Here is a 22,962-nt window from a genome sequence, read left to right on the forward strand (position 1 = left end):
GCCTCTGTGGCCCCAGGTGTAATATTGCCTCATTGTGAGATCCCAATATCAAAATTAGAATTCCGTAAATTGGGAATATTATACATTAGCAGAAGATAAGTTTCCCTATCAACATATTCATCGATTTGGAAATGTGAATAAACGGGCATGAATATAAAATATAGCTTCAGTACTAACTAAATCATGGATAATGTGGTGCTTTGGTTAAAAAAATAAATACAAATAAAATAAAAATCTACATCCTGTCATTTATTTTTCCTGACTAAAACGTTTGCACTTAGACAGATAAGCATTTGGCGTTATATATGAGCTCTGATTAGGCTGAAGAGGTCGCGCTAACATGGGTGTAAATGAATGAAACATGGGGTCAACAGCCTTGACACATTCCTCCCTAGTAGAAAATAACCCTTGAGACACACATACACACACAGGGATCATGACTTTTGACCTTTGCCCTGCAGGGTGTCTTTCATTGTGGAGACACCTCAGGACCAGCTGGCCAGGCTCTCTCTCATGGGAAACAAAAATTGGGGAACAAATAGTTTGTTTGCAGGGTGACTCCAGCTAAGGTTTTAGCCTCCTCACATAATCACTGTTTTTAATTGAGAAGAACATTTGAGTCACAGAGATAAGACATGCTTTTCCATGATCCATTAGGATAATTTATGCCAGCATCTCTTGTAAACATCTACAGAAGATTTAACTGCAAACATCTCAGTTTTGTCATTTTCTCAAACTTTTTAGGGAATTCAGTTTACGATTTAAAGGCATCATTCATCAGCAGACTCATAGAGCATCATACTGCTGAGTTAACCATGATAACCATCAGTCATACACTTAGTGTTGGTCTTAAAATTTTCCACAGGGTTCACAAACTGCCTGTGTACTTATAGTAAATACACATGCATGCATATACCTACAGTATGTGCAGCATATACTGAACGTGTATGAACAGACATTCAAACGTCCACCATCTGCTTAAACATAGTCAGCACTGAGCCTCCTAATAATACCATCCTCTCAGTTTAACTCTGTGGGCCGATATTCCTGAGAAAAGACCCACCAAGAGTCCACCAGATGCTCACTACTGCATCTTCAGATGTTTGCTAATTTATCTGGAAGCTACTGACAGGCTATTATAATTCACTGCTTATTCACGCTACTGCAAAGAACATGCTAGATTTACAACTGTGTGTGTGTGTGTGTGCCTGAGTCTCAGAATAGGAGGTAGAGGAGGGGCTTTTGTACAAGTGGAGCAATCCTGAAAGTCTGCGCAGCTCCTTAGAAGCATGCCTGGGATTCCAGAGGTGTCACCAGGGGAGCATCTTTCGTGTGGTCTTATCTGTCCCAGGAGAAGTGATACAAACACACAGACACACACCCACACCAGTGGGTGTGGTCAAAGGGAAGTTTTTAGGAGCTGAGGTGCAGCGTGTGGGAAAGCGCCGGGGGGGTTTGGCTAGATGATCTGTAAAAATGTGGACAATGGTGAGGAAGGCTTGCCACCAACAGCCATAGTTAGGCAGAGCGTGGAGTTTGGGTGCTAGATTGCAATAATTTAGAGACCAGCCGCTACATATTCTGGTTTAAATAGTCTGATATTTAGGTGTTGGCTTTATTATACAACTGATGTCAGACAACTGTGAAAACATTGAATAGAAAAAAAGACTGGGAATGTGAGAAGCTCCCATATTTTCATATTCTATTCTATTCTATTCTATTTGATCTCATTATTTTCCTTTCGGAACACCCTCTGTCCATCTGTGCAAGAGCCACCTGACCTCACAGCAAGATATAATCTTGTCAATGTGATCTCAGTAGATTTAATATCTCATCACATAACGGTGCATTCACCAAATTACTTTCACTGCCATAATGCCATGACATAATCCATACTTGATAAGTGAATGGCCTCTGCATTAAACCCATTGGAAAACAACAGATGAGGAACCTACAACAAACAAGGGCAAGCAGTCGAAAACAGAATAATTGTAGAACTGTGGTTGTTTGACATTGTCCTCCTTGAAACAGTTGTATTTGTTATCCAACTTTTTGACCATGCGTGCTTTTAGAGCAAAACCTGCGTCTTTATGTCAGACAATCAGAAAGCATAGCCTGACTCAAAAAACACTCTATTTTCTTAACATCTTGAACACAAGATGAACAAACAACAGCATCAAACTAGAACAACTTATCACTTATGTCATTTCTCTTTCTCAGCTTTCTAGTCTTTTTTCACTATTACGTTAACAAAGCAGAAATCGCAATTTCATCTCCACATAAAAACCAAGAAAATTACTTGTGTCCGACACATTATATCTTTGCCCGCTTCTTACATGTGATCTAGGCACCTACCCAGGTCCAGCAGCCAGAACTTGCAGTTGTCCGTCTGTCCTCCCTCTGCTGAATCCATGGAGCAAAACGGGCTTAGAGACACTAAGGACTCGATTCCACGGGCCATGTTACTCAAATATCAAGCATCTGGTATTCTGACATGAACTCTTTCCTCACAGCATCTCCACAGGTACGACAACTGACTTTAAATTTCCACGTGAAACCCTAAAACTGTTGGACTTTAAGTTAAAAGTAAAAATAATTCTGCAGTAACTATGCAGCTGAAATTCCAGGGAGAGTATGTGTGAAGTCCAGTGTGTGGAAAGAAAAAGTCAAATGCAGCATTAGAGAGTAGGATGTTCTCTCTCTCTTTCTCTCTCTCTCTCTCTCTCTCTCTGTATGTCCTTCCCTCCCTCCCTCGAGAGTGGGCTGCTGTGAGGATATTGGGCAAGCCTCCACTGTGCCTCTCCTGTTCCAAAGGGATGTCTGTAAACATGCAACACATCTACCGTATTACCCTTTGTAGAAGCACCCACTCAGTTCGCGTGGGCGGGTGCATATTTTACAGGCATTAGGATGCACACAAGTTGCGCAGTATGCTTAGAACAAATATAGACTTGGTTATGAAATCCAAGCAAAGTGAGCAGCAAAAGGCTCGGTGAAAGAATCTGTCATATTCCAGGGCTGGTTACAAATTTCAGATTTCAGTTTTTATTAAAATTCAGAATCACCATTTGGGGTTTGGAACTACTACTATACATATTCAACACTCAACTCTGTTTTCCAACATCTTCACTTCATCTGACACAGTGTGCAGTCTAGGGTAACTCTGCAGGCTAGATGTACAAAGACCTCCCTGTTCAACTGTGTGTGTGTGTGTGTGTGTGTGGGTGTGTGTGTCTCCCTGGACTCTAAACACACTCTTTCCTGTAAGAACACGCACACACTTGCACACACACCAGCCTCCACTTACTCTCTGCTCCTTACAGAGTCCTTTTAGTAACAACACTGTCATTAAGTGTGTGTCTTTGCATTTATTTGATTCTGAGAGGCACCGAGAGTCAACCTGCATGTTCTGGTGAATGGAGGGGAATTCCAGTAATCTAACTGCAAAGTTGATTAGTATACTGTATAGATGAAAGGGCTCTAAACTTGATTTAACAGGAATGTGTAAGTTTGCACAAGCTTTAGCAGTAAGTGGAAGAACACAGGACTTGATTAAACATTTAGAAAACACATACACACTCTCAACACATACAATATACATATAATGTAAACTACTATTTCTAAATCCTGTAATCAGAGCAGACAACCAGCTGCCTGTTAAACACTATGGAGGTTAATCCTACTGTATGTGAGCCATTCCCTTCTATTCTGCTCTTTTATTCCAGACACAGACACTGGCCTTCAACAGTCAATTATTCCTGGTTGTGAGACACAGCAGGAAAGGGGGATATTTCCTAGAGAACACTAATCCCCTAAACCGACGCCCTTCAACAACTTTGGACAAAGATGGCCAACACGGTTGGTCAGTAAACACAAAAGACTGACAAAGTAGCAAAGACGTTTTTTTTGTCATCCTCGTCTTCCTCCGCCTCAGCAACAGCCTTTTTTGACCAGTGAGTGCAAAGAGAAGCTCCTTTTCATCACTCCCTCTGGCCACCCAAATACACAGATACAAACAGTGAAGGCGGGTTAGGCGCAGCCAAGGAACCAAGTAAAACCCAGATAAAAACAGGAGCCCTTGTGAGCAAACAGAGATGAGAAAAACCTGCAGTTAAAAGTTTAAAATGAGCAGTTGCGATATTCTACCCTTCCTCCTGAGCTAGTAAATCATTCAGCTAAGAGTATGTGTATGTACAATCTGAGTATCCTGTAATTTTACATACAAATACGGATCTTTCTCATACGGACTACAAAGAGGCTGCCAACAAAATATTTGTATGCGATATTACCATAGAAACAAGCAGTGCAGCTCTCACCCACTCTCCAAGATTAATGAGGAGAAGGCATAAGCAGAAACTTCTGTCAAGACATGATGACAACAGCTCATAACTCCAACGTGTCAAATGAGGTCTACGTATAGGGTCCTTTACACTCACTTCGTACTGTTAGCTGTTTGGTTCTTTGTATAGTACTTAAACACTGGTTAGGTTACGATATCCAAGTGTTTTTGGTGACTATTTATAATAATATATAAATATACAGTACGTATATCCAGTGTAGCCAAATATAGTATACACACTATCTATTTATCTAGAATTTGAGAGGAGATCAACGGCAACATCTTACATGGCCCATGAGATAAAATATCGCATAAAGGTTACAGTCAGCCCTGACTACCAACGCTCATACCATGAACTGATGCATGAACTGAGTGAAAAACAATGAAGGAAACAGTCGTCATCACAGTGGTGAACAGTTCACAAGAATATAGTACCAGGGTCTGACATGATCCACACCCACTGGATAACAGACAAAGAAAACTAAAATCAAATGACAACATTTTATTTTAACTCCCTATATTTTAATACACATATCTGTACTTATTACTCCTTACATTTTCAATGTATTTACTTATCAAGCCTTATTTACTTTCCATTTCCAGAGTTTGTACTTTTTCACTTTTACTTGAGTAAAGAAGTGGAATCTGAACGTCTACTTTTACCAGATACATTTTTTAAGTATCTGTACTTCTGGGTAAAGAATGTGTGCACGTTTTCTACCTCTGACTAATATTAAGAAATATATTTTGTAGTGGATACTAAGAAATAACAGGCTATGATCCTTTATCAGTATCCAAAAGTATGATATGTATTTTTGTTTCAACAGGGTGGCCACATTTGTGCTCCAAATTATATCCTGTTCTCTTATTGGCAAATCTAAATATACATATATCGCACAAGTGAATGTTTAATGTGTGTGTTTATGTATGAATAATCCGATGTGTTGGTAATTATGATGAAGTTGATTTTCTAGAAGGACATGATTCAACTATGTTTCTAACCAGAGCTGATGTGCTGTTAACACAGCACACACACACACACACACACACACACACACACACACACAAAGACTATGTAAATAATGTCTGGAACCACGTTATTGACTCGTCTTAGTGAAATCCTTTGGGCATGACAACAGATGTAGATTCTGGCATCACATCCTCCAGGATTGAGTCCTCACAAGGCTGATTAATTTTTTATGTTTATTACAACAAAGGGACATGCTGCTGCGTGTTTATCACACGATTTGAGGCTCTGACAGTAATAAGATGTGTGAAAGATGTGTAGACAGTGCTTCAAAGGTTGAAAATATTTTAAAATAATTACAAGAGAGATGTGCTTTCAACGGGCTTTCCACAGTTGCATAGCAACACTTAGAAATACACGTGTGCGCTTCCCCAAGCAGCTGTTTGGTTAGACGTGAAGGTTTTACAAGTCATCAATTAATGTTTGCAAACAGAAAATACATCCTATTAGTTTTCCCTAATGTTTTAAGTGTTCATGTGTGCATGGATGTGTGTGTAGTTGTTGGGTGAGATAAAAAAGCTTCTCCAGGCCACCTTTGCCATTACCAAACATGAAGTTCCTGGTGTTTGTGAAGTGCCCAGATGTGCCTTAATATGAGAACATAGCTTCCACTCCACCTGCCAGTGTAGGTATGATAACACAAAAACATTCTTCTCCTACCTTTGTGGTTGAAGAGCCCTTCCATCTCCATGGAGGACCTGGAGTGAGCGATACAGAGCATGGAGCAGGGTACGATGCCCTCCTGGGCTGGAGAGCGGTCGGTGGTCCGCACCAGGCACCAGTCCGGCTTGTCATGGAGTCGCTCCAGAACCTCCACAGTCTGGCCTCGGCGTACCGTCAGCTCCCCACTGCTGCTACCATTACTGGCCACAAAGTCATGGATCACCACTGTCAGTTCACAGCCACCGGACAGCTGAAACGGAAGGACAGAAGTGATGTCTGTGAAAATCTATTCATGTTTATCTGCAGGCAAATCTTGGTATTTGTTCATTTTATTTCTACCGTTCACATGTTTGCACAAAGCATGAATGGAGTCTCCATAGGACACTCTTTATGGATACATTATGTCAAACAAGTCGAAACAAAATGATGTGAAACTAAGTACAGCATATATGTGTTGCGTGCAACTGCAACTAGATTGTTGTTAAAATGATGAAGCAGGAATGGGAATGGAAAACCAAGAGGATAGTCTGCAGCCATTAGTATGCATGGAGCCAGAGTGCAGACACATTTAGGACTGAAACACTAAATTAAAGTGCTCATACTGCTACTTCTCATTGGTAACTCATCCAGTCAGTAATGGATACCAGCACACAGGACAACTCATTGTTATATCTGTCTGAGCTCTAGTCTAGATTTTAGATTTGAAACCAGAGCACTGATTAAGATTGTTATTATTGTGTCTGCATTTAAATAAAACTGCCATGAATACTTAAGAAAAGGTACTACTACTGTGTAAGGATCTGGTAACAAAAGCTGATGTCATCAAGCATGATTATTCAGTAAAGTTACTTTTGGCATCACTAAATAGAATTAATGGGCAAAATAAACAAGCAAACAAGTACATGAGACAGCAAATACTCCCACACAAAATCCTTTGCAAAGAGCTCAGGTACTCTAGCAGTAGAGCTAAAACAATTAGTTGATTAATAGATTAGTCAATCGACATAAAATTAATCCAGCTCTATTTTGAAAATTGAATAATCATTTTGATTTACTTTTCAAGGAGAAATGTCAAAATCTCGGACGAATCAAAAGCGGTCGAAACTGAGATCAACATTTTCAGACCAAATGACTAATCGATTAATTAAGAAAATAATTGTAAGATGAATCTGTAATAAAAATAATCATTAAGCAAAATTAGTCATTTTGCTAACTACTTATTCTTAAAGTTTTCTCCGATCAACACTTGGCTGAGATTTGCAGATGCTATATGGTGACCGTCCACCAGAGGGTGCACAAAGTCTGTTATTATACAAATACGAAATCTAAAAGCACATACAGTTTCTGATTATCTGGGACATCGTTAAACTTTATCGGCTTCATGGAACACAATAAATGCAAATGAATACCTTCATTGTCAAATAATGCGTAGCTTGTCCTCTTTGCTGTGCATAGTAATAAACCCAATTCAATTTCAAGTTTGATTTTTAAGATCCTCATTCTTCATCTTGTAAACTTGTATTATTACCTTAAAAAACATTTTCAATTCATGTACTTCTTGTCAAATTTTTGCATCAAATATATTTTTGTATCAAAGAATTCTAAGCTATAAAATCTTAAATGTTTTTGATCATCTTGTGAGCATTTATGTTCAATATAACTTAATGGCAAAAAAGTCTTAACTATAAGTTATACTATGGCTAGCAGACTAAAATCATTCACACATTTCAAGCTTTCAAAGGTTCACAGCTTCTTAAATTGAACATGCATTCCTTATTTATAGTGTTTGAAATGTACATACAGTCCTGTTGCATGTTCCTTGTGTCCTTTACAACTGAAATAGATTTCATTAACCCCCCTCCCCCAAATATCACAAAGCACAGTATTAGCAACATACCCTTTGGTAGTGAGGCAAAGCCAGAGAGCTGAGGAGCTGAGAAACGGGATTTGAGCTCCTGTCCTGCAGTCGCTCCATTGCTTTCCACTCCCTCATTGCGAGAGAAGTCCCAAACAGCTAGAAAACTGTACTGTAGCCTGATTTCTACAGCAATCCACTAAAATTGTCCCAAATCGCAATTAGAAGATGCTCACTAGATAAGCATAAGTTGTATGGAAAATGGTAAAATTCATTTAACTTTTTTATGGAATATTTCCCCTGGGAAAAACAGCCTCAGATAATTACAATCCTGATCCATTAGAAGATCCAAATGCCAGAAGAAAAGTTGCTGCCACTCCTCTGTGGGTGCTTACAATCAGACTATTGAAGGTTAAATGACTCCCTGTTGTGTGTCTCTTCCCTGGAGCGGAGCAGTTAATCCATCCTTGTTTTTTAACAAATGTTGCCACAATTTAGCGCTCTGACGTCCATTTATCAACATAAAATGCACCAGAAATTTAGAAGAAAAAACACAGTTGGTTGCCGGAATATATCTATGTTGGAAGCAGTGAGAGCGAGATCGATGGCTGTGAGGACTTAAAACTCTGCTCTCCTGTCTCCGGCATACAGACGAGCATCCTCTGTGAAGAGAGCGTGGGAGGCTGAAGCTGCTGACACACAAGCCAGTCACTAAAGCAGAGACACACAGGACTATGGGCAAACACACACTCTAACACAAACACACCACTGTCATCGCCTCTTGAATGAGAGGTCTCATAGAGTCCTCACAGAGAGAGAGAGAGACAGAGAGAAGCATTCAAAAAGTGAGATTGAGATGCAAAATGTATATTTGCACGTGTTACTGTGTGTTTTGAATGCTTATGCATGGGTGAATGTGTCTGTGAAATGACACACACACACACACACACACACACACACACCCCGCTCACCTCCTCACCTTCACAATGTGGTTTTATCTTACCTGAAACAACCACAGAGCTGAGCTTTGTGCTAACAGCTAACCAAACAGCGACAGTGAACACGCTAAGCTGATTATCTTATTTTCCTGATTACAGCAGAAGTGTGTGAAGCCGAACTGGGGAAAGTCCAATGCAAGTGTGAAAATCCTTAACTCATGTAAGTCCACTGCTACAGTTTATAATTAGTATGACGTAAAAGTATGGAAATATTTTGTGTCGATGTGGGCTAGTGTGTGTGTGTGTGTGTGTGTGTGTGTGTGTGTGTGTGTGTTAGCTTTATAGATGCTCATACTGAGCGTAGGAGGACAAGCCTTCTGTGGTGCTATTACCAGATATAACCACGGCCGACTGTCCGTGTTCCCAGTGAGCAGAGATTCTCTCTCTCTCTCTCTCTCTCTCAAACACATATATAAACGAACACACGCAGTTGCACACACACACATACAAACACGCAGCTTTAAAGCTCTGTCAGATGGACTGTTTCTTCCCTCGAGCACAATCAGCCACTTTCACAGGAAACAACTTGAGAAAAGTTGCCTGGATATAACCAGTTTGCAGCTTCCGACGGCCATCTATGCAAATGAATATTGACCAATGACAGAGCAGCTACATACTGACTGAATATACTGAATAGTAAATAATGCTGAAAAAGTAATCAAGTAAATAATAAAGTAATAAATACTGAATAGCGCGACACATTAAGAAAATGTCCGTTTTGCATATCTCTAAAGTGCTGCATAGTACATTTTGATGACAAGAAATACCTGGAGGTTGTGTGTGTGAGAGCATGTGTGTGTGTGTTCATACTTTATCACTGTCCAGTGTGTTCTGGGATGTGCGTGAGGCGATGGAGATGGTATCTGGTTGGCTGCTGGCGTCTCCCTGGCTGTCCAGCTCCTCTCCGTCCCTGCAGCCAGACATTATCATTACGATTACAATTTTTTGTAAATGTATTACTAGAAATAATGGTTGATATTCATTGCACATACAAAACAACTTTATTACATTAAAAATGTTATGATGGCTGATGTAATTCACAGCTCATTAAAAACATTAACAAAAATGTCAGTACAGAGTAGTGCACTGGTAGCTTACCTTCTGCCTTTATGTTTAGTTGTGGTGGCTTTAGGGATGTGGATGGGCTCCTTAAGAGCTCCACGCAGGTGGACAGTTCGCTCCTGGATAACCTCCCGAATGTGTTTGATCCAATCCTGCTTGTTCTCAATACTTGAAGCCTGGGACACAGCACGTGATCTGGTTAGATTTTCAGATTCTAATATGTACTGCTGTTGTGTCAACAGTGAAGCCAGGTGTTTTTTTTCCTGCTTTTTCGCACACAGGCACAGACAGAAGATTAAATCAGCAGCAACACATGGGAGCAGTCGAGAAAAACTAAAAGCAGTCACCCTGTTCACTTGGCCAGAATGAATAAATTGTTGACCCATAACACAGTATCAGGTTTAATTTAGCAATTATATAGTTTTGTCCAATCCCACAGTGCGTTGATCCCTGCAGTCTTGTATCTGAGTCACACGTCTATATTCAGATATAACGTTAAACAGTGACAGCGGCGTTTTCTAAGCTCCTCTTAGACTTCCACAGAGACACTACGGACATTTATTGTCAGCCTCGTGTGTATTAACGTCACTCAGCCAATGCGACACTGTATTTTGCATATGACTAACCTTGTCTGTGTCTCCTTTTCATGCTTCACTTAGCAACTACCAGCATCAAGGCTGCTGTGGCACCGTGTTACATAAGACCCGGATTAAGATGGTCATCAGGAATTATGTAATAAAGCAGATAGCTGTACAGCACACAGTCACACATGGCGACGCACATACACAGGGATCCACAAGTTTCTGTCTCTTCTTACTGTCAGTCCCAAAAGCAATCGCATATCTACACACCCTGCATAAAACATTGCTTCTGACTCACTGTGTGAGAACTACCAAGTTGCTTGTGAGTTTGGTTTCTGACCTATCAACTGCTATGCTAATGTTTCCGTGTGATGAGTGAATAAGTAGGAGAAAGTAACACTCCAACCCCCCACAGGGAGTGAACTTTCTTGGCTGAACAGAGGGAACTATGTAGGATTTAGTGGGGGTGGACTACAGACATGGAGTCACTCTTCTTTATGTGTGAACAACTTGACCCTTCCTGCAGAAGGGGAATCACATGGGGGTCTATTTTACACTTAGTGGAGCTGAAGCAAAATTTTGGGTCTCAGTTTTAACTTGATCATTTACATCAGATATTGTTGTAATATCTCAAAGATGAGAAAGCTGTTCTTTCAAAATTACAAAGTTACTGTAAATATGAATGCAGTGAGGAAACATTATTTTCACCATTAAAATCAACATCTTGATACCTTGAGGACGATCTTGTTGTCTGAGGTCGGGGTCCTGCCCACCCACAGGGCAAACTTACAGGGATCTCCCTCCACGTGTTCTGTCACTCCGAGCTCTGATGTCTGAGGAGGTAAAAAACATGTCAGCAAATCCACAAGACACATTAACAAAAAAATGATGATATCAATTTGCAACCAAAATAAAAACAATGTGTGCTATGCAGGTCTTCCAGTTGACCCAACTCCTATAAATGAAATAATAATAACTATAACCAGGTGTCATCATGTGATAGTTTGCGCTTTTAATACTGTTGTAATACTATCGTCAATAGCTTCGTAGCATCATCCATAGACAGCCCCTGTAATTTTAACAGTATATCCTAACAGACGTCTCAGCTGTCATAAATGGTAAAAAAAAAAAAAAAAAAGATAGAACAGATCAGATAGAACAGTACATTACTTACAAAGAGCTTGCTCTTGTACAGGTACTTGCTGCGCCCGTTTGAGTCCTTGACTTCTTTGCTGAACACCAGAGACATCTCAAACAGGAAGAGGTGTCTGTCGCGACCCTTTCGTATCAGAGTCTTGGGATCCCAGACCTGGAAGGACTCCTGGAGTATTAACTCTCCCTGGGAGTCAATGTTCCCATCAAACCCTGAGGCAGTGAATGGAGTGGAGGAAGAGAATAATTTAGGGGTGTATGCACAGTATGTACAAATATCTTCGTGGGTGGCAAGTGGAGAGAAGCTGAATGAAGTTATAACTGACTCACAGCTGAGTCATTTGTGCTGAATTGAAATGAATTGAAAGTGAGTGACGTGATTCCTTTCATAAAAACAAGGTCAGAGTTCAGTTAGTAGCAAACATTAGATACTCAGAGCACACTTACTGAGCTGCTGTACGAGTGACTACGAAAAAAAAACACGTGCATCCCATGAATAGCAGTGCTGTGTGTGTGAGGCTCTGTGTGTGAGGCTCTGTGTGTGTACCCACCATCCAGCATAGACAGGTGCATAGCATCATTGGCTCTCTTCGGCACACTGAGCATCACTTCAAGACCATCCTTGATCTCGCCTTTGCCCTCTTCACAGCATGTCAACAATTCCTACAACAAGAAACACACAAACAGAAACATATATAGTATAAAAGAGGACATAATGAATACATTAATGACTTTGTTAAAAGATTAAATTCCTACTGTTTGCATGCTTGCTTGCAAAAAGTGAATAATGCCAGACAAGATAGTCTTACTTTTACATGAATTAAAGGCATGCTGTACCTTGAGAAGAAGCTGGTATTTAGTGATTCTCTGGACTGGTTTAATCAGATAAGAGGAGATGGAGTTGGCAAGACGATGCCTTTGCTGGATTTCCTGTAAATCGGAAAAGGAAGCAGACACATGTCTCACAGAAGACAGCTCTCAGCTCACAGAAGAAGGTCTTTATTATTCTAACTCATGTAATGCATAGTGAAATGTTTAAAAGATTGAATACTATCAACCATGAAATCAAGCAGATTTTGTGGTTACTTACATCAAAGTAGGGTCCAGCATGTTCCAGGATGAGCTGGGTGGAGTCCGGCTTGTTCTTACAGTAGTTCACATACATCTGGAACTTATCAGCCTGAGCAGGAGAAAGAAAACCAGCGCTTTAATCACAAGATATCGAAAGTCTTTAATGCTAAATAACAGCTTGAGGAAGAGTGTGTAAAAATCTACAGGCCTAGTACACTGTGCCTAATCACTGAGAAAAAATGCTGATGAAAACAGAGCAAATTTAAACAACGCTTGTGCAAATTTGTCATTGATTGATTAAAGTGCAACAACAGCTCAGGAACACAAATACGAATAAAAGTCATAACTTGTATATCTCTTACCCATGTCACGAAACAATGGCCGACATCCTCTGGAAGCTGCTCATACTTCTCCAACTCCTTCAGGAAGATACTGCACAGCAACGGAAAGATTTAAAGGGGGAACAATGAGAAGCTGAGGGAAAAAGTGTACGTTCACTACTGCTGAGAGAAGATTTGCACTTGAAATGTGTCATTTTAAACTAAATCAGCTGATGTTGACGCTAAAGAATACAGATGTTACAGATTACTGCTCTACTCACTTGTGATGAAACTCGTAGAGGTCCTGCATGTTCCCAAAGATGATGTGTTCCTTGTTGACAATACCAGGAGGGATCTCCTCCACACCGCTGGTCATCTCCCACAGGTACGTCTGTGCATGTGCACACACACACACACACACACATACACACCAGCGCATAATTAATTAAATACCTAGAAATCTGTGTGTGGCAAATCATCTGATGTAAGAGCATCTGATTGTCACATAACATAATTCAATGAATCATTTACTTTTTTACGGACATGACTTGAGAAAAGGGACAGAGAAAAAGTGGAACTAATTACAATAAAAATTAAAATGTACATTTTAAAGGAAAATGTTCACAATATATAAGGACTTAAGACAACAACAATAACATCAACACCTAAACTAGAATTACCACTTTGCAGTTGTATGCTTCTGCCAAGTTACACTGTCGAGACTAATATAATATATGTAGTGAAATGAAATGTTATCACTATATTGACACGTAGGATTCCAGTGAGAACGTGCAGCCTTCTGACTGATGGAGAGCTTCATCACGTGACATCACAACGACAATCACCTGAAGCTCAGTGTCAGCAAAACCAATGAGCTCATGGTGGACTACAAGAAGAAAAGGAGTCCCCTGACCTGGTTGCCATCCAGGGAGAGGAAGTGAAGAGTGTCAACTAATACAAGACAGTACTTACATCCATACACTCCCGTAGGTCTCTGACGTAGGCTTTCTCTGTTTGAATCAGCTCGGCCATTATAAATCTGAAAGGACATGCATTGGGAGAGGAGACACTGATGAACATGATCAGGTGCTGTAGACCAAATATAATTTAAAAAAAAAGGTGGTGTGAAGACTAGGATGTACAAAACAAAACAAAAACTAAGCGTTTTGAAAGATGCAGAATTTGACTCTGCTTTTCGCTCCTTTTAACGGCTGTGGCAACTGTACAGCAGGACGTGATTATCAAGCGTTTGCAGCACATAACAAACAACAATTCAAACACAGACAACATGGGCTGGTCTTAAAATCAGTTATTGCAAGTTTAATGTTCTTTTAATCAACTCTTTCTTGTTTCTTCGAAAACAATAACTTTATGATGTCAGCGTGCAGCATTAGTCGCACAATTCAGGCCACATAGCAGGAAAGTGTCTATGTAATAAAATCACAGACTAAATGAGATCAGACTGTGTTGCTTTCATATTTTGATCTACAGTCACAAACAGCCTGCTGTTACAGTCTGTGGTAGCATTTCGAACAACCATTTCCTGCTCTAAATCCATCCCAAGCATCCCCTCTTATGTTATGACAAATTTAGCGTTCTTGCTGTATGTGGATGCATTATAACCTGCTTATGGCTCACTTACGCCTTGTGAATATAGTGTATGTACTGTAATTTGCAGGCTGGTAATAGGCTCCCTTCTTCATGAATTTCCCCCATAAACAATTTCAAACTAATTACCACAGATAATCTATACAGCATGAGGAACACTAAAACATTTTTATGAGAAATGCCCATAAGGCACATTACTGCTCTGCATCCTCTCACATGCACTATAAATTCCATCTCCATTTGTTTACACACTCGATTGGATTTGAAGATTTCAACATCCACTGCGATGTGTTCATGTTCTCTGAGTAATTTGACATAAAACTCAACATTATCACTAACCCTAACAATTTGAAATGAAGGCCTGGCTGGCTGCGGATATAAAATCTTAATCAGACTGAAGAAATAAGGTGCTTCCATACAGTATGTTTGCAGGAAATCACTGAATTATTCATCCAGGCATTTTTCAAGGGCTCTGTTGGAGACCTGTGATGCTAAACATCAGGTGGTGATCGGCAGAGAGTGTACCAGGGAAATGTCTTGTGGACTCACTCTTTCCTTCGCGCTGACTTCCTCTTCTCCTCGTTGAGTTCATGCGCAGCATCCCTCAACTTGACCTCTGACCCTGGAGCACTGGCTGGGATGATGTCCAGTTGCAGCTCTTTACTCTGAAAAGATCACTGTGGCTTTTACATTGTTCATAACAGCATGGTGGCCATTCACTAGTCAACACAGTCACGTGTGATGTATTTGCTTTCAAGTACATTAAAATGAACTGTTGGCAGATGGAGTTTAAATAGGAACATTCAGTGATCCAATATCTACCTACATCTGACCACCTGATGTATAGAAATAAGCTAAAGCCAGGGGTGGTTTGCTTAAATTCATCACATAGAACATGATTTTTTTTTAATCCCATACTAGAAAGACAAGAGGCCTGGGCTGCAGCCTTATTTCTATAACCTGTGGCAGACATATACTGCATCAAAGGCTGTTATCTCTCTATGGTCTTTCATTAAGTAGCATCAACCCAGAAAAGTAAAAAAAAATTAATAAAAGAAAAAATCCAAAACACATTAGGGTTGATATCTGTATTCCTTTTTGATTTCTATCAATGGTGCGCACTCACAGCCTTGTTGGAGTCAGAAGAAATGCCGAGCGCCGTTTCCAGGCAGGTTCGGTATTTGTCCATGCGGAGAGAGAAGTCCCTGTAGCGCTTGTCCACCGAGGACACCCATTTCTTTATCTCCAGGGCATGGGCGTGGCCCTTGTCACAAAACCCATCCGCCAGCTGGATCAACAGCTTTACCCGCTCTTTGGTTTGCTGTCAATAGAGAGACATTCAGGGAGGGGATGGAGAGAGAGGAGAGGTGGCCGCAGACAGGCAGTCCCAGCGGAGGAAAGGTAGATAACAGAGAGACAGAGGGAGACACAGAGGGGGTTAGGAATCAGTGTGCTGCTTGATGGACACAATAGCTTGTTCTCTGACACAATAACAGTGACACAGCAGTGAGGAAACAGGACAATACGCTGCCCTGGGAATGGGCCTCACAACAGAGCACAGGACTGTGCAAACACACACCAAACACGACACAACCGGCATAGCAACAGACACAAAAACACACTCCTATGATCTCTAACAGATCAACAAATAAACATAAACACACACACACACACATACCTTTGCTGTGATCTGGAAGTCTTCGTGCTCTTTCAGAAGCTCCTGTGTGTGATGAATGCTGGAGCCAGTGGATGTGTGTGTCGACAGGTAAAACTCCCCAGTGTCATGGATCCACTCCAGGGCCTGAGGAAACAACCAATGACATGTGAGTACATTCACACTGCAGGGATTTTAGTTACACAATTTGACACAGTCTCTATCAAATATCCAAATCTGAGGGGCTGGCACAAGCTGGTACAATTGAAACACTTATAAATATAATAGAATTAAAGGCAGGGGCCAAGCTTTGATATGTATAAAATGATCCCCTTTAAGACTTCCTTTGTAATGTTTCTCAAATCACACTCATGGAAATTCAGGATTAGAAAAGTTGACATCTATATAATTTTAGAAACAACAATATAACGCAAGAGTCCCCTGCACACATATCATCAGTTTACCATGTAGATACAACCTGTTATCACCTATCAGAAACTTATCCATACATTTCTAGCACTCATTTTCCAAAGGTGCTACTTATTTTCTATTCTTTCTAGTGTCTGTGTACTTTATAACCAGCGTGGCAGAACTGGTCCAGTCAAACTGTGAGACCAAAAAGCATTTGGGCCCTGGGGATAAAACCTGGATCGCCCTAGAATAGCCATGTCCTAGAAACATCTATGATGTCATCTGATTTTATTGGCTAAGCGCACTGCTGTGTGCCTGCACTGTGCTATCCAAACACCACAAGAGGGAGCAAAGTATCTTGTAGTTAAACAGCCTCAGACCTGGTACACAGAGACGGAGTTAAGAGCCACAGATTCAAGCCTCCATCTGCTTCTTGAAAATAAAGAATTTCTAGCAGTCAGTCATGTTTAAATAAACTCCAAATGTCAGCTCAGTCAGTGGGGTGTAAAGAGATCTCAGCTGCTGCTAACCAGTATTATCCAAACTTCTTCTGTCTCATGAGACCTTGAATTTTTGAACAATGGGAGACGAGATATATTGAGTGTTCTTGTGGCTTGACATCTTATTCTTTTGAAACACAATGAAAAAATTGTACAATAAAAACTCCAGGGATTGAAATGTTCAGTACTGCCTGATGGGTAAAAATGAGTGGTTGGAGGTTTGGCAATGGTCTATAATAAACATAGTGTTTAAATGTACTGGGCCACATAATGACAGCCGTCTTTAAGACTGTCATTGTTGCAAATGTTTGCCAGCTTACATCATTTCCAGTATATCTGAAATATATCATTACTAAGAAAACAGACTGCCCGATTTAGACAAATCAAGATGGAAGTTGCAGCTGTATGCTAACTGAGACAAGTCAACTTGTTGATTTATTTCCAATTCGAACCAGAGCCGATCATCATCTAAGAGGGAGGGGGCTTATTTCTACTGTAGCAAACTGAATGACACAATGTACCGATCTGCTCAGCCTCGTCTCCGAATTCGGCTTATTGCAAGTGCACACATGAACATGCAGCACACACACAAATCATTAGCACACACCTGTTTGGCACTGCGTTCAAACACCACATATTGCTGGCACTGGTCCAGCCTCCGCTTCCTCATGGTCCAGAAGTGGAGCACTCTGTTCTCTCTCTGCAGCAGCTCATTCAAGATATCTGATGAAACACAAACACAAAATGTATTCAAGATGGTTATTACGGTACGTCGTCAGCATTATACTGGAACATACTGAACAGCTGAATTTATAATTATGTGAATGAATTAAGAAATGGTGAATAAACAAAGTTATATAAGCTAATAAACACGACATAATCATCTTTGTGATGATACAGAAAAGATAAAAGTTGACCGTAGAGTCATCTGCTTACTTTTAACCTGAGTCTCTGGAGCTTTTACATGGGACAACATGCCCGGCATATTGACACTGTTCCTGTGCAGGTACTTCAAGAAGACGTCAGCATTACGCCTGGCTAATGTACAGGCCTGTAAAAGAATGAGAAAAGATGTCAGGGTCAATAGTACTATCCTTCTGACTAATTAGATATTCAAAATTTGTTTAAAAATCACACAAACAGCAAGTGTTTTGATACCTATTTGCTTAAATGTAAATGCTCACCTTGAGGAAGGCCTCTTTCTGCTCCAGATGTTTACTGATCATGGGAGTGACATGGTCTGACTCACTGTTCGGGCCCAGTTTATCAGCACCACCACACCAGTCTTCTTCTCTCTTATACTCCTGCTCCAGGCTTTCTAACACACTGCACACCTGACACATAGACAATACAATACATAAAATCACTGCACAACACTGACCTTTCCCTTCTCCAGACTTTCATGCAACCTGTGAAACTACACTTCCACAGGAGCAATTTTTAACATCATATTCTGGTACAGCAGGCACCACTCTTCCTGGTCTGCTGATGTTCAAAAAGGAGAGTGTACAAACCTTTTTTGTCATTTTTGCTCCATTGAAGATTATCTAACACTCTAACACCACTTGCATACACACACAGAGATGAACATACCTGTTCAGAGGTCTTGTAGAAGGCCACAGAAGCATTAACCAGCTTCAGTCTGTCCTCCATCTTCAGCATCAGTTGCTGCCAGTGGTCAGCCACCTTCAAGTCAAACAAAACGAATCAGTTTACGACACCTGGCATTAAAATAGCAATCACGCTGCCTACGTTGTCATTCATGTTCTCCTTTAGGGATGTACACAGCCGTAAGAGAGCAATACCTTTTCTGCACAGTCTCTGATCATATCCATGTCGTAGTGGTTTGCCTGGAGTAAGGCCTCAGCCTTCTGCTGTACCTGCAGCGCACTCTGATGAGTTTTCTGCACGGGGGGATAAGAGTGAGATAAAAAAACAATGAAATTCAAGAGTTATATGAATATCTGTATCATAATGATTGCTTTGAAAATAGGACCCTGGCTCTGTGTATGTCCCCACAGGGCAGTTTGGTGGAGAGTGGAAGAGAGGCTGAATAAATAAAAGCAGTGTCTGATTATAGCTTTATCATAAAGATTGTCCTGGAGTGAGCATGGTGGAGAGGAAATGAGATAAGGGAGGTAAGGGAGGTAAAAAAGGACAGTATCTGGTGATTTTTGTGTCACAGCAGTTAGCCTGAGAACAAGGCTTTTGCTCCTTGCTGGACTCAGAGCACAAGAGGAATGGAAAACATGGAGATAAAAGAAGAATGAAGGATTTTCTGCCATCTTTGATAAAGTCTGCAGCACCCGCAGGGCAAGGTAAAGCATTTCCATACAGTTTGCTTTTTTCTCACCACACAGTGGTTTCAGGGACTACAATGTTCAAATGTTAGCAATAATCATAAACACAGTTTTATTGTGAATGTGCATGAGCATGTGTGTATGTGAACTCTGTAGAAGTAGGTCAAGCACAGGGCCTGCATTAAAATGAGCCAGGCTCGACAGAGTTCAAAGGAAATGCACCCTGCATAATCAGTGGTAAAGAGAGGAAAGGAAATAAAGAAGAAAGGTGAGCAGAGGGAGAAGAAAGAGAAGTAGTGATATTAGTTATTCATAATTCCATTTCATGTGTGACTTGTGATAAGAAGGGGAGGCGGTGGAGACGCATACGCACCTGAGAAGAGTTTTAGAAAGGCAAAAGGTTGAACGGAGCAGAGGAGATGCAGACGTGGTAAAAGATGAGGGGAAAAGGGAGACGAAGAATGGAGCAGGAGGAGATGAATCAAGACAAACATGATGAAAGTGAAAGAGGAAAAAAAGGGATGGATGAATGTATGAGTAATAAGAAAGAAACATGCAACTGAAAGTACAAAACACATGGATATCAACATAATGGCAAAGAGAGCAAGAAGATGAAAATATATGCATACACACACACACATACATAAATATATATATTTTTAAATTTTACCTCTATTGCATGTTGGAACTGTTCATGTTCCTTCTGCAGCTGTTCGGCTTCTTGTAACGAACTGGCTGTGATCAGACCAGCATTCAGCATGGACTCGCCATTACGGATCCAACCCAGCACCTAAAACACACACACAGCACGAGCACAGGCACACAAAGGGTTTTGTTATTATTCACTCCTTATTTTTAACAGACTGGAATTATTTGCACTACTTACGCTCTGAAAACACTTTGAAAAAAACCCGAACCAAACTCAAACATTCTCAAAACTATGCATTTCTCAGTCAACAATTCTTTGCTCTTATTTTCTTTTCTCTTACTTCCATCTGCTCTTCAATATTCTCTCTCCATGTGCACAAACTTTTCCCCTTTACCTGCCTCTTCTTACATGTTTTTGTTGCTTCTCTAAGCCCGACACCCCCTTATTCCCTTGCATCCTCACTCTGATCCTGCTCCAATTCCTTTACGCTCTTCAAATTTCACCTTGCACCAACCTACCTACCTCCTCTATCATTTACCGTCCGAGGCCTTTATCCCCTTTGTGCATAATCTCTACCACGCACCCTGCCTCGCATACACGCGCCCCTGGATGCACACAAAATCCCATTTGCTCATAGTTTTGTTGGCCTAGTTCTAGCCAAAGGGTATGTTAAACACAGTCTATCAAAGACACCTCTCTGTCTGACTCAGCAAGCACACCTGCTGTGTGGGTGATGGGCAGAACTGAAGCTTGGCAATAAAAATGATGACGCAACATAACTCTGACTCTTGTTTTTCCAGCAACTTAAACAGGGCCTATGTTTCCACTGCACTTGCAATGTCCTGAGGCAGGACATGTATGGTTGTTGGCATCTGCCATATCAGAGGAGCTGATTGTCCCCATCATGTAACTCTAATGCATGAAGAAACTGCAGTAACACCAGCAATAATGAGGACAAATATGATTCATTAGTGTGGATTGGCATACAATCATACAATTTAATTTACATAATATGCTCCAATATTTCATAATCCCACTACATCTGACACCAATTTACAACACTTTAAGTTCTTTTACCTTTGTTATAACCCTTGCTCTCTTCGTGATCCCTATTCTTTAAGTGTTATTATATAATGACAAAGAGCAGACCTAACAAGTAACCACCTCTTGGTTTGGGACATCTGAAGACATGAAAAAGAAAACAGCAGCAACAGCAGAGCAGCACTAATCCCAGGCCGGGATGCTATATTTATAAATAAATCAGTGACAGAAATATACAGGCTACAATTACCAAATTATGGTTGCGTCCAACTTTAGTCCAACAGAGTTGGAGGCAAAGAAGGCAGAAGCAGTTGGGCGGTATTTTACATTGAGAAACCAATGTCAAAAACTAGTACATGGTGTGTGCTCAAAATTGTTTAAAAAGTATTTACTTGGTTAAAAAAACCTTAAAAAACACACACAGATTTCTATAACAGCCCATAGCTGCACGTATAGCACTGCCTCTCAAAGAACACCAGCATCGTACTGTTATCACATTATCATCATACTGTCAGATCAGTTGCACTGATACCTTCCAAAATATTTTGCTCTAATACTCTCCGGGTACAGTTTTATAAGTTAAGTCTAAATTTCATATCTGCCACCACTTTTCTTTCAATTTCTTATTAATTCTAGTGCAAATTGAAACATAAAGCCTGTTGTTATTCGGCTGCATCACTATAATAACAGGCCTAGTTATGAAAATTGGCTCTGTGTTTGTTTTTGTTTTGCTTTGAAATATCAGTAGGCTACATTGCACACTCAATTTCCTTGCTGTGATTATATTAAACTACTGAATGAATATAGGGAGAGAATTGCTAGTTAATAAGCTCTTCGCTGACACAACAATAAACGAAAGAAAGCCTCTCTCTTTCCCTCCCTATCAAGGCAGATTGTGTCTGGCCCATTTGTCTTCTTTCGCCTTGAATTTCCATTTATCTCGCTCTCTCTTTAAACCTTGGCTGAACATCCAACCACACTGTATCACTCTGACTATTCCCCAAAGTCGGAAAGAGATATAGACAGATAGGAATACAGCGAGAGAAAGAGAAAGAAAGGGGAGGGAGAGAGATTACTGACACAGGATGAGTCATCCACTCATGGTCATGTATAGACAGAACGTACTGTAGCCTGTTTGCACTCTGCTGTCACATCATGGTAAGCTATCAATAAATTGTCAGAATGTCTGTCAACACATGACTGATCCGGTCTTAGGATCGAGGAATCATTACAGATAGTCCTGGGTGTGTTTAATTCTTAAATATAGCACATGTGCGCATTTATACATGAGCTTTATTTCCACTGCTGATATATACAACTATTGTTTACCATCAATAACATATACCATAATTATAAGTGTCAGCTGTCCTTATTACAGGGATTATTTTTCCATCACTAAAAAGCCTCTTTTGTAGCTTGATTTGCTTGTTTTGAGTCCCATCTACACCCTCCAGTCACCGCTTTAACACTGTATCATTGTCCATCCCTGTTATACTCTCTTGTCCTTTTCTTCTACAAGTACGAACCTGTTTGACTTCAGCCTGCAGATGCCTTAACTGGACGCACTGCTCCAGGTGTCTCCTGTGCTGCTCTGCCGCCAGATCCAACTCCTGCTGCTTCTCGTGGAGAAACTCTAGCAGGTCCTGGACCCGGGTGGCCATGTCCACATCTCTGTCGCATAACAGCTCCACACCTGCACAAAAATGACACTTTATAATCTTTTACAACATC

The 22,962-nt window shown here is 40.6% G+C and overlaps 1 protein-coding gene across 1 annotated transcript in view; it reads right to left on the reverse strand.

Moving 5' to 3' along the window:
- triob (trio Rho guanine nucleotide exchange factor b) overlaps positions 1-22,962 on the reverse strand; it is a 63,404-nt gene that overhangs the window by 14,017 nt on the left and 26,425 nt on the right. Inside the window, exons 15-35 of the mRNA XM_070835969.1 lie at positions 22,758-22,924; positions 20,212-20,331; positions 19,047-19,145; positions 18,835-18,927; positions 18,426-18,575; positions 18,178-18,292; positions 17,849-17,964; positions 16,355-16,477; positions 15,803-15,997; positions 15,226-15,341; positions 14,041-14,107; positions 13,350-13,459; positions 13,111-13,180; positions 12,768-12,857; positions 12,515-12,607; positions 12,229-12,340; positions 11,700-11,890; positions 11,257-11,358; positions 9,981-10,120; positions 9,693-9,792; positions 6,027-6,279 (exon numbers count right to left, since the gene is read on the reverse strand). Coding sequence (XP_070692070.1) covers positions 6,027-6,279; positions 9,693-9,792; positions 9,981-10,120; positions 11,257-11,358; positions 11,700-11,890; positions 12,229-12,340; positions 12,515-12,607; positions 12,768-12,857; positions 13,111-13,180; positions 13,350-13,459; positions 14,041-14,107; positions 15,226-15,341; positions 15,803-15,997; positions 16,355-16,477; positions 17,849-17,964; positions 18,178-18,292; positions 18,426-18,575; positions 18,835-18,927; positions 19,047-19,145; positions 20,212-20,331; positions 22,758-22,924 — 2,622 coding nt within the window. The remainder of the gene's footprint in view (positions 1-6,026; positions 6,280-9,692; positions 9,793-9,980; positions 10,121-11,256; positions 11,359-11,699; positions 11,891-12,228; positions 12,341-12,514; positions 12,608-12,767; positions 12,858-13,110; positions 13,181-13,349; positions 13,460-14,040; positions 14,108-15,225; positions 15,342-15,802; positions 15,998-16,354; positions 16,478-17,848; positions 17,965-18,177; positions 18,293-18,425; positions 18,576-18,834; positions 18,928-19,046; positions 19,146-20,211; positions 20,332-22,757; positions 22,925-22,962) is intronic.

This window comes from Pempheris klunzingeri, chromosome 8 (assembly GCF_042242105.1).
Source record: "Pempheris klunzingeri isolate RE-2024b chromosome 8, fPemKlu1.hap1, whole genome shotgun sequence".
Taxonomy (NCBI): domain Eukaryota; kingdom Metazoa; phylum Chordata; class Actinopteri; order Acropomatiformes; family Pempheridae; genus Pempheris; species Pempheris klunzingeri.